This window comes from Metopolophium dirhodum, chromosome 3 (genome assembly GCF_019925205.1).
Source record: "Metopolophium dirhodum isolate CAU chromosome 3, ASM1992520v1, whole genome shotgun sequence".
Lineage (NCBI taxonomy): Eukaryota > Metazoa > Arthropoda > Insecta > Hemiptera > Aphididae > Metopolophium > Metopolophium dirhodum.
This window is the reverse complement of record NC_083562.1, coordinates 10,784,039-10,795,529: the sequence shown is the minus strand read 5'-3', so window position 1 is coordinate 10,795,529 and position 11,491 is coordinate 10,784,039. Positions and strand designations below refer to the sequence as shown.

At 29.2% G+C, this 11,491-nt stretch overlaps 1 protein-coding gene across 11 annotated transcripts in view; it reads right to left on the bottom strand.

The window, feature by feature from the left end:
• The window catches only part of LOC132940817 (regulating synaptic membrane exocytosis protein 2), a 31,378-nt gene that overhangs the window by 781 nt on the left and 19,106 nt on the right, over window positions 1-11,491 (bottom strand). For 2 of the 11 annotated variants that reach the window (XM_061008595.1, XM_061008587.1), the window contains exons 7-20: window positions 10,961-11,119; window positions 10,861-10,878; window positions 10,596-10,744; window positions 10,153-10,527; window positions 9,905-10,083; window positions 9,718-9,841; window positions 9,357-9,659; window positions 9,012-9,295; window positions 8,160-8,290; window positions 7,958-8,098; window positions 7,250-7,409; window positions 3,618-3,820; window positions 3,305-3,444; window positions 2,296-2,436 (exon numbers count right to left, since the gene is read on the bottom strand). In XM_061008595.1, the coding sequence (XP_060864578.1) occupies window positions 2,296-2,436; window positions 3,305-3,444; window positions 3,618-3,820; window positions 7,250-7,409; window positions 7,958-8,098; window positions 8,160-8,290; window positions 9,012-9,295; window positions 9,357-9,659; window positions 9,718-9,841; window positions 9,905-10,083; window positions 10,153-10,527; window positions 10,596-10,744; window positions 10,861-10,878; window positions 10,961-11,119 (2,507 nt within the window). Of the gene's footprint in view, window positions 1-2,295; window positions 2,437-3,304; window positions 3,445-3,617; window positions 3,821-6,412; window positions 6,549-7,249; window positions 7,410-7,957; window positions 8,099-8,159; window positions 8,729-9,011; window positions 9,296-9,356; window positions 9,660-9,717; window positions 9,842-9,904; window positions 10,084-10,152; window positions 10,528-10,595; window positions 10,745-10,860; window positions 10,879-10,960; window positions 11,120-11,491 lie in introns of all 11 variants that reach the window. The other 9 variants (XM_061008586.1, XM_061008589.1, XM_061008593.1 and 6 more) reach the window with 9 other exon arrangements.

The following is an 11,491-nucleotide window of genomic DNA, read 5'->3' as shown; positions in this document are numbered from 1 at the left end:
TGTGAACTGTCAAGTGTAGGAGGTAAGTAAATATATTTGAAAGACACTATTACTTATATAACAATCAGACAAATTTAAAAAAAAAAAAACAACCCCAAATTGTATCTACATATGTCAATTAATTTGATTAAGTAGGTAGGTAACGTAATATTTATCAGGTTTTTTTATATAATTTTACCAACCATCGTTAACAGATTTTCGAGGGTGATAAATTTGAAAGTTAAAAATAATTTATAACTTTAAGTTTCTCAAGATTTTAATTTTATCATGATTATTATTTAAAATGGAAAACATGAAACAAATAGCAGAGTTATTTTCATCCTAATATTTATACAATATATATAATAATATAATATTAAAGAATTCGAACAACAAGTCATTATAAATAAACCAGCGGGTAAAATGATAAAACGATTTAATAATGTCATATACTATTTTGAGAGCTTCAATAATCTTAAGTACCTCGTACCTACTCATAAAATGTTGTACTTAGTGAATTGTAGTGTTATTTAAGAAAATATTAAATTATTTGATGATGGAGGGTTTATATTATGTTGTATAGATATTAAACAATAATAATCAATCAAAATCAGCCATGGTTATCAAATAGTTATTTATTTATAAAATAATAAATGTGCAAATATTTTTTTAAAAAACTGACAGATTGTTAAAAAGTATACACACTTTACATGTGAAAGATTTAATGTTAATAGTTACTAGTTAGACAACCAATAATTGTTTTAAGTATGTTTTTGTCGTATTAAAATTGGAATTGATTACATTTTAAAAATTATTTTAAATTGAGATTTGTTGTTTTTTTTTTTTATGTTTATATAATAAAAAAAATATGAAGTTATTAACAAAACTATTTTAAATCATTTCATAATTTAAATCTTTTTCGATTAAAAAGATAAATAAGTTTATTTTAGTTAGAACAATATTGTAAAAAGTCCTTATGACACAAATTGATGGAACATTTTACAAACATTTTTCTCTGGCAGTTTTTCCGTTTTTTAAAATCATCAATTGATATACGAGTTAAATTTTTATATTATCGAATAACAATTTGACATTTTTAAAGCTCGAATAAGTTTTTTTTTTTTAATATCATTGTAAATGATTAATAACTCTATTATTCACGGTGTGGATCTAAAATTAGAAATTTTTGAAAGCTATTTAATTTTAATAGTTAACTATAATTATCAATACCTATACGAATTGTAATAATCGTTAAATTGTTTTATATACTTTATAATTTATAATAATATACAAATATGTATACTTCACACCATACATCACACATTAGGTAATGTAATTATGTCCGTAACTAATTCAAGCGTTATATATTAGGTATATATTTATGGTTTAAAAGCTATAATATAATGTAATTATGAGATAAATAGTGCAATTATTTACGATTAAAAAAAAACCAGCATTATATAATATTATGAGCAGTAAATAACGAACAAAATTATAGGTATGTATATTGTATATAGAAACCAGTCCGACGTAGGTACCCTGTGAAGCGGAATATCAAACAAAAATTTTAAATTTAATAGCGTCTTAGTTAGACGTGATAATACGATTTAAATTTTGAAGCAATCAAACAATTTAATTCAAATTTTTTGAAAATAAGAAAAAAATTTATAAAATGTACCATTTGAATTTTAAATAGTTCACAACAATAATATTAATGCCAACAAATAATTAATATAAAATACGTGCCATTAAAATGGTAAATTAAATACCATGCGCGCCAAACATATACACCCACAAGGGCCTGATATAGTCATATAGCTTGTCTTGAAGTGTATAGTTCCATCGAGGACTTCCACTTTAATATACATAAAATATTATTGTAATAATATGATGATTAATTAATATAGTAGCGTACGCATGCAAAACATTACTACAACATAACAATATATTATATAATCGACGGGCACGATAAAATCGATGCCTAGATATCGATTTGTTAAAAAAAAAAAAAACCACTTCCTACCGAAAACTAGAACTTATATATAAATATAATATATTATCTATTATTTAATTTACTAAGTTAGTGAATGGTTATTATAATATTTTTGTCTCGTGGACTACTATGTTTATAATGCGTGTAATCAATAATTGTTTTTATACAACACTAAAAATACAGACTACAGTTTTTTTTTTTTAAATTTTTACTTAAAATATATTACACGACTACGGTGACAAACGGCACTATTAAATTGATAATACGGTCTACCATGGATACAATGACGGAAACGAATTCCGAAATCTTTCATTAACACTAACCAACGACGACGATCCGAACAGCCTGTACCACTCCGTCAATGACGATCCGGGACTCGTAGTTATGCTGTCCATATAAATCACGGCCACTCCCATAAACACTTTTCTTCCTTTTTCGCGTCCGTAATCTCCCCACACCGACACCTGTGAAACAATTAAATATAATTTTTATATTTATACAACATACAGAAATATACATATAGTGTATACGGAAAATACGTTTTATTTATATTATAATCAATTAGTGTGGTACTATATTGTATATTACTGATGGAGACAGTCATCGTTGGCACTGTTACGTAAATCGCGAAATGATCGAATTCTGCTCAGATTAAAAACAGGAACATGTCGACTAACCGGCTTTCAGTTGGTGAAGACGATTGCAATCGTCTTTTTAAATGTTTTAAATTGACTTATAACTAGTATATATTTATATTTATTTTAGGAACAACACCCTTATTGTAGTACCTATATTGTTATTACTTATATAGGTTATAGCCTATACGCATTACCTTCTCAATTATTTAATACATATTTAAATAATCATATCCAATTTTTTTTTAAAGTTTTGTATGCATATAATATTAATATTTTCATTTCATATTATAATATATTAAAATTTATAAATTATAAAATTTTTAATTAATTCACTGCTATAGCCAATTTATTAAAAATAATATAAATAATGGAAAAAAAATTAATTCTATGACATACCTATCAAATAATTTCGGTTATTTTTAAAGGAGTGCAATTTAACAAAAATAACTGTAATACATTTACCTAAAAAATGTTAAGAATTAAATTGGTTTATAAATACTATAAATAGACCAATCATCATAGTGTACAGTTTTATTATATAATTTAGCCATGAAAGATCGATCGATTCTGTGGCTATCGAAGCAGTTAGGTATACACTGTTTGATAATTGTTCAAATAATTAGCAAATCATATTTATTAGTTATTACCCAAAATAGTAGCAATTTAATTATAAAAAAAAAAATGTCATGCTTACCTGGATTAAACAACCCGCTGGGGAACTTTTAAATTTGAGCATTTCCATGTACTTAGGTTGCAAGCTCTCTTTAATTGTTTTTGTACGATGTTTTTCCACGCACTTTTTGCCTTTCACAAGGTATACTTTGACGTATGTATCTGTAAAAATATATAAATGTTTTTAATGTTACACATAATACAATAATGTTTACGTTAAAAAAGATTCAAATATATTTTGTGTTTGAATTAAATCAGTACGCGACTATCTTTCAAATCCATTTTTAATGATTTTGAATCTAAAATAAATAATTATGTACTTCATATTTTTATACCTGGAAGCTTTGTTTTCGTTTCCTTCACATTAATTAGATCCTTGGCTTCAAAAACAGTGACTTCCATAAAGTTAACGAAAAAATTGAATCCGATTTTAACGTCACCTCGATATGGAGTCCCCAATATTTGTCGACTAACTTTTTGCCCTGGTCCAAGTTTACCAATGAACGTGGTCACTTCGCCCTCGGTGGACTGACCGGCGCTAAAATGACGAATGGAAATATGTTAAATTTTACAACGGAATCCGTTAGTATAAACGATATCGATCTAATCGAACTACTTTAGAAAAAATAATACTACACAATATTCATAACCATTGGAAGAAAAATAGATTATTGGCATAGATTGCCATAGTGCTTGAAGAAATTGATAGTCACGTGAAGACCAAACATGAGAATAGTATATAATAATATATAATTATTGTAATTACCGTTAAAGCATTTTGTACCCTAGAATATAACTTACCTTACCTTACCTTGCCTATTATTATTCTTGCATTTTATTTAAAAAAATATTTGAAAACCGATACATTATTGTACGCAAGGAGTATAAATGTATTAAATTTAAATTTACAACTTTAAATATAATTCCATTGAAGTCAGAATTCATCTGCATTCAAGAAACCAATATTGGCGGCTGACTCGACATTTATTTTCTTTAAATAATATGAAATAGTTATTGTTTTAGGGATGAACCGTACATAAAATTCAATAAATCTAATACATTCTCCCGCGTACTATGCATCATTAAACATATATTATATTTTTTTGTAGCCAAATATGAAATTATGTTATGGATTTAAGATGTAGGTACTCTTATCGTATCATTAAAGTAATCCAATCAATATTTACATGTTAAATATCTCTAAAGATGCCGCGGTTGAAACATTAGTTTTAGTGATAGTGATTTGGAAAACTGTACATTGTGAAGTACGTACCTATAGCTATATTTTTGTTACCCATTAATATTATCACTTGAAACTTGTTTCATTTGTCAGAACAGCATTGTATGTATTTTTCTATGTAATATTAAATTATGTCGCTAAAAGTAATTAGAAAAACATTTATTTACAGTTCATGCACGTGCAAATATAAACTTTCTATGAAAATCAATAACTAACAATGCAAAGCTTAAAATAATGGTAAAACGTGCTACTAATGATGAAACGTTGATTCCTACGAATGTACTACTCACCATATTTTATTGAACTGTTTATTTACAAGGTTGAAAAGAAACGTTCAAATTGGAAATCATTTTCCAAATTTAAATCTTTTTAACACAAATTAATAATCAAATGGTGTACACGTTAAGACAATATAACAATAGTCAATAGTATAACATAAAAGTTCACTTTATGTCTCGTCAAAAAGTATTACATCAAGTACTTTGAAAACATATTAAAATAAACACAAACCGTAACATTATTTTATTTACACAAGAACACAAACAAGTTTTTCTTGATATATTATAAATTATAACACAAACAATTAAATTAGTATGTAACCTGGATACCAATTTTTATGTAATTATTAATATTGGAATATAAAATTTGTTGATAAAAATGAGCATTTAATTGAACACTTAAGTTTTCCAACTATGGCGTTTGAAATATAAATAGGAACCGTTTTAAATTTATAAACATCGAAATACATCAGTTTATCATTTATACTAATAAAAGTAAGCTTAAGTGTTTAATAAGAAACTTATGCAAAATAAAAATATATGCTTACTTTTCTTATTGGATAGGTATTATATATTATGGTATTATTTATCAATAATAGTTTAAGTACATAATATATGTTATACATGTTCAAAAATATGAATATTTAGACGCGTTTGTAATATATTTTGGTGATAATATCGTATAACATATAATTTTTACTCTAACCAGTCTAACCTACTCAATGAAATATCAAATGATGTGTGTAATGTATAAACTATATTATTTAATAAGAGCCTACAAATTATTAATCAATACTTTGTAAATTACGTAGGTATTCTAATTTAATATATTATAGGTATAGAAGATTTTTCTTCAACTAATATATTAAATTAAACAAAAATATGTTAATGTGTTGTACACTTGTACAAGTACTAATGTAACACAAAACACATACATTAATTGATAATAAACAATGAAGAATGTCAAAGCATCTTAAGCTTGGTAACTATTATGAATTTAAGTGAAATAGTGGTGCAATAATTTAAAATCTACTCAATTTGAAATATATTAAAAACATAAATTATTACTAAATTGTTTTTATACTTAAATAAATAAATATAAGCCCACTAATGAGATAAATATTTTTTTAACTAAAATAGTTTGCTGCTAAGTACCCAATGAGATTTTAACATAAACGTCTAGCATATTTAAATATAGGTACTCGTAAGTATACTGAGACACAAAATTGAATATCATATAAAATAATAACATTTCTTAATGTTACTATATTGGTTTCAACACAAAATAACTGTCCTATAATCCAAATAACAAAACGGGACTTCATTATAATATTTAATATTTGACACCAAATGGTATAATAATATAATATATTATTTGAAAAACCGAAATAATTTATTTGAAATTTAACTAATACAGCACAGGATTTATTATTATTCCATTTTTTTGTTTTACTATTATTTTATATTCGACCCGTTTTTATAGTATTAATTGCGTACAGAAAGTATTAACGTGCATTAAGAGAAGAATTTTAAGCTAAAAATAAACACACAGGCCAAAATAGAGATAAATTGATGTATTTGGATGACTTGGGAGAGAATTAGGATTACTTACGAGCTTGGACAATCGCTAGAAAGACTGGTGAGGCTTGCTTGTCTGCCCGGGGCCACCTCTTGGGACCGCTTAAAATTGGGTTGGGCGCCACCGCCTCCGCCACCTGAACCGCGTTTCCCTTTCGAGCTCCTTCCTTCTATCCAACAATCAATCAAATAAAAAAATATCCGAAACAATTAAATTGAGATTGGAGTTTACTAGTAATTAGGATTTATCACAGTGATATGCTATAGGATTCAGGTGATACCAGCGCATATTTTTTCCATATATTTTTATACACACCGTTTATACAGTTTACAATAAAATTTGTACGTGTGGAAAAACCATACTTCATTATGTACCGTAATAAAGCATTCTACAACTATGCACGAACTCCTAAAGTATTGATATATGACTAAGTGAAAAATACGAAAGATCATCTAACCGGAATACGACTATTGGTTGTCTACAATGACTGAAAATGTTCCAATACCAATAGACGTAGCCGGGGTGTTTGTAATTCGCAATATTTACAAGCGTCTGTTTATTATTTTCCATGAAAATAACTGTATTGAATATTTCTAGCGACGATGTTATCTTTTCATAAATATGTTCAGAGTTTGCACAAACATTCTACAACAAAAATTATATGTACACGAGTGATGATCCAATCCCCATGCAAAGGCAAACTTCTTTTTTTTTTTTGAAAATCATCAAACCAAAACGACAATATACACAGGCTTCTTTGACTTTTACCATGTTTGGTCTTCATCCAGGATACCATCAATATCTCCGTGGTTTTATAGTAATAATTTTTTTAAGTTTTTTTTTTGTCATAAAAAATTACAAATATCATACATTATTAACCTTTCGCCGTCTTGGGATGCTTCACCGTCACTAGAAACGCTGGACGGCTGTTTGACGAGGGGGCGACTTGCCCCAGGCAGCACTTCTTCACTTCTGTGCACCGTAAACGAAGATTTTCCTTTCGAACCAAAACCTAACCTACGCTTGCGCCCTTTAAATCCAGCCCAAAATTAGTAATTTTACTACGAAAAAATGAAATTGGGCAATGATCATAACTATTAAAATACAAATTGTATAAAATACTACTGTTCTGGAAATTTTAATAAACTGTAAGAAAAATAAACATTTTAATGAGAAAAGTATCAAATTATTGTAAATATAATTAATCGTTGGATTGGCTATAGTACAAATTAACTCGTAAGTTTAAAAAATATATATATTCAAGCTACCTGATAAATAGTTCTAAAATATAAGTAATGTCTAAATAGTTTTCTAAATTTTGTCACGTTTTACAAAATAAATTGTAATGAAAACTTGAAATAATAAATAATAATTAATCAAAAGGTATAAGTGTATAACCCGAGATCAGCAAATTGCCCGGTAAAACGATTTTTACAAAATATAGTCTTTATGATTTCATTGGTTTATTTGAGGAATTAAGAATCCTGTTTGTTCACTTTTATCAAGGAAAACTAGAATTGTCTCAAACATATTTAGTCATGGAGTGGTATAAGATTCTTTTTTGAGAGTACCACTCACCGGTTGCTGATAATTGAGAAGCTGACGCACTTTTTTTCCCCATACCGGAAGTGGAAGAGTTGGTCCCAGAAGCTGAGCTTTTACCGGCACTTTCTGTTAAGGAAGACGAATCGCCTCTTCGTTTTCCTGAACTACCAGAATCTAAAAACAAATATCACCGATTTTACAATAAAATAAAACTACAACTTTAATGTAACCGTACCGGTTATGTTATCTGTTTGTACATCAGCATTAGACAGGCTCCGTGAAAATTGAGCCCTCTTGCTATCGGTTGTTGGTGCCATGACGGGAGATTGTTGTGATCCAGATCTACTGTGCGACGCTCCATAATCACTGCCATGGACAATAGCATTTAAAGGGTCGGTTAAAGCATAACTAAACGCTACAGCAGCGCCACTATAGCTACCCACTACGTCTAACACTGATTCGCCTAAATCTAGAGTGAGGTTTCTTTTCCTACGGGATCTTTGCCTCTCTGTCGGTGATTGAAAACCTAGCATATCCAACCCCGAATCGGAATCATAAAGAGGATCGTGGTTATCAAGATGATTTAAATTAAATCGTGTTTTTTTTAATGGTTTTGGGTTTTCAGTCGGCGAATTTTCCGTTAAAACCGGTCTATTATCTATCGGATGGAGTAAAAAATAATCAGCAGGAAATGAATTATAACGGTACAAATGTATACTATCACGCTTGCTACTACTTTTACTAAAACTACAGCTGGGTGAATGTGACGTTGATGGGTAGCGGTAATCGGTGGCGTTGCAGCAGCTGCAAAAGACAAAACACATTGGTGTGAGATTTTCAGATATCATCTCATTCATCAATATGTATGTGAAAAATACTAATAAATTTTCGAGCCGATGTAACAAATGTACTCTATTTAAGGAACGTTTACACGCACAATATGCCACTTTGAAATATCAGAAATCTAAATGTATAAAAAAATAGATGAGTAATGATTCTAACACAATACATACATTCTAACTTAATTTTGTTATTTACAAGGAATGTAAACTTAACATCCTGATTTAGACAATCTTGTTTTCTTTACCAAAATCTCGTCGATCTAGGCTGTTCAGATTGCGTAGATAAAGCACTGCTGATAACACTATCGCTATCATCAATATCACAAGTATCTCCAGTTTCTCCTCTGGACATCATTGATCCTCTAACGTGTGGAGGTGTCAGAGATCGAAGTTGTTGCATTGGTATATCACTATCACTTAGTCCACCATAATGGTGTAATCTACCAAGACCTCCTGTTCTACTCTGAATTCTTCGAGGTTGCACTTGTCTCGTTCTTCTTCGAAACGATGACGTTTGGTCATCAAAATACTGAAAAATACACATTTTATACATTTTAATAATATATACAGTGCCTATTTAAAAAACTTACATATGGAATTCGTTCATCTAAAGAAGAAGGCATAGTTCCTGGAATTTGGGGAAGTTGACGTTTTTTGGGAGTGGATGTAGGAGTAGCTGTTGCTGACCTAGCTAAGAACCTTGATGGACCTTGTCTATAGCTCTGAATACCTCCAGGATACCTATAGTCTGGAGGAGATAAGCTTCTTCTGTCGGAGAGCATGGTTGGACTTTTCGAACGTGATCTGGAATGTTGGCTAGGAGAATCAGTCGGTGCAGCAGATCTCGATCTATGACTAACACTTGTTGTAGATCGAATTGGTACGGACTGCTGCTACATATTTAATATTATTAATATTTATAAACATCCATATTTTACTGTCGGTATTTACTTTTAAACTGACTTCGTATCCATATTTTTTTTCAATTGTAGTGCCATACACATATGACTTTTGTAATGGTGACATATCCCTACGACTTTTTCTCCGATCCAAATGATCATAATCGGGTGGTGGGCTAAAAATTCATTTTTTTTTTATTTAATGATATAAAGTTTAATTATAAAATGTCAAACTATACCTTATAGAACTACCGAGGCTACTTATGGATGCACCATCAGCTCCAACTCGTCGTCCGCTACAGCAATCATCAACATCCGAAGCATCTGAATCTGATTGTCGAGATAATGTAGATGGTGGAGACAGGTGTTCTCCCGAGTATTCCATATCATAATCACCTATTGTAATACCTCCTTCTCCCTGTAAATATTATTTCAAAATGATTAAACAATAATAGATTGCAAATAAAATAAATGTATAAAAACATACAGTTATTTCTTGATGTGCAGTCAATGGATACCATTCAGCCAAGTTTTCTAATTTTTTAAGTCCCAATTCGATCAGTACCTCTCCAAGGAATTGATTTGTAGGATTGTTATCATAATCCCATAACGAAATTTGAAGAACTTTAAACTTTAAATCCGACCTTCTCATAGTTGTAAATGAAAAGTTTTGATTCCATTTAGGATCAGTGGAATTCATTATCGTTTTAGTCCTTCGTTTAGATTTTTCACTTGTATCCGGTAAAAGGCATACTTTGGCGTATGCTGATCTTGGTGAACCATCAGACCGTGGTAACAGATTTGAAGCGGCCATTATAGTTACGACCAACTTCAGTGATTGCGGGTCAAAACCTAATTTGACCTAAAGCACCCATACAAAATAATAACAAGGTCAGTACTTGAAGAATATATTTGATTTATTATAGTTACCTGTATTTTCCCTCCGACGTGTAAACTATTAGGTCCGCTAACACTTTTGGAAGCCCTTAAGACCCGGGCTGGATTTGAAGCCAAATGTTCAGGACTACCCGGTGAAGTAACCATTACATAAGGTTTATCTTTACGCAAATCATATAAGCCTGAAAAAAATATTAATATTTAGTGCTATTGTAATTTTATAATTCTTTTTAATTCAATTTTTATAAATCTAATGGGGGTCAGGGGCATCAGTAGGGCGGTTTGAAATCGCGCTAACCCATTGAACTCGTTTTAGCTGAAAGCAAATGAAACAGGCATCATTAATCAATATAGGTATTATAATAGGGACTATAATAGTACCTTTTTAAAATATATACCTTTAGTTGGAGTGCCATAACTTGCTCTTCTCGGAAGTATTGACCTGGACACTTTGAGCTCGATTTGTGGCAAATGTTTTGATTCTGAAATAATGTCTGAGACTTCTTTTTGTGTTTTTCCTTGCAATAGACATCCATTCCATTCCAACACCTCGTCTCCTGTTATTATGGACACATAAAATATAAAAATTTTATTAAATTTAAAAAAAATTGAATAGTTTAAATTATGATTGTTATTTAATTTATATTTTTGTCTAATATAAATAACTGTAGACTACGATTAACTAAAATATTATTTTCTTAAAATAAATCACACAATACTAAATCTGTAATAAATAACACTATATTTAATAAAACTATTTATTTTATTTTTCGTTATTTTAGCACTTGATTGTAAGAGATGAATAGATGATAACATTTAAAGTATAGACCCATATTCAACATAACACTTGATTTAAAACCATTGTATAAAATTAAATGTATTTGATGAATTCAATTAACCGTATTTTACTCAATCTAAACTAAAAATAT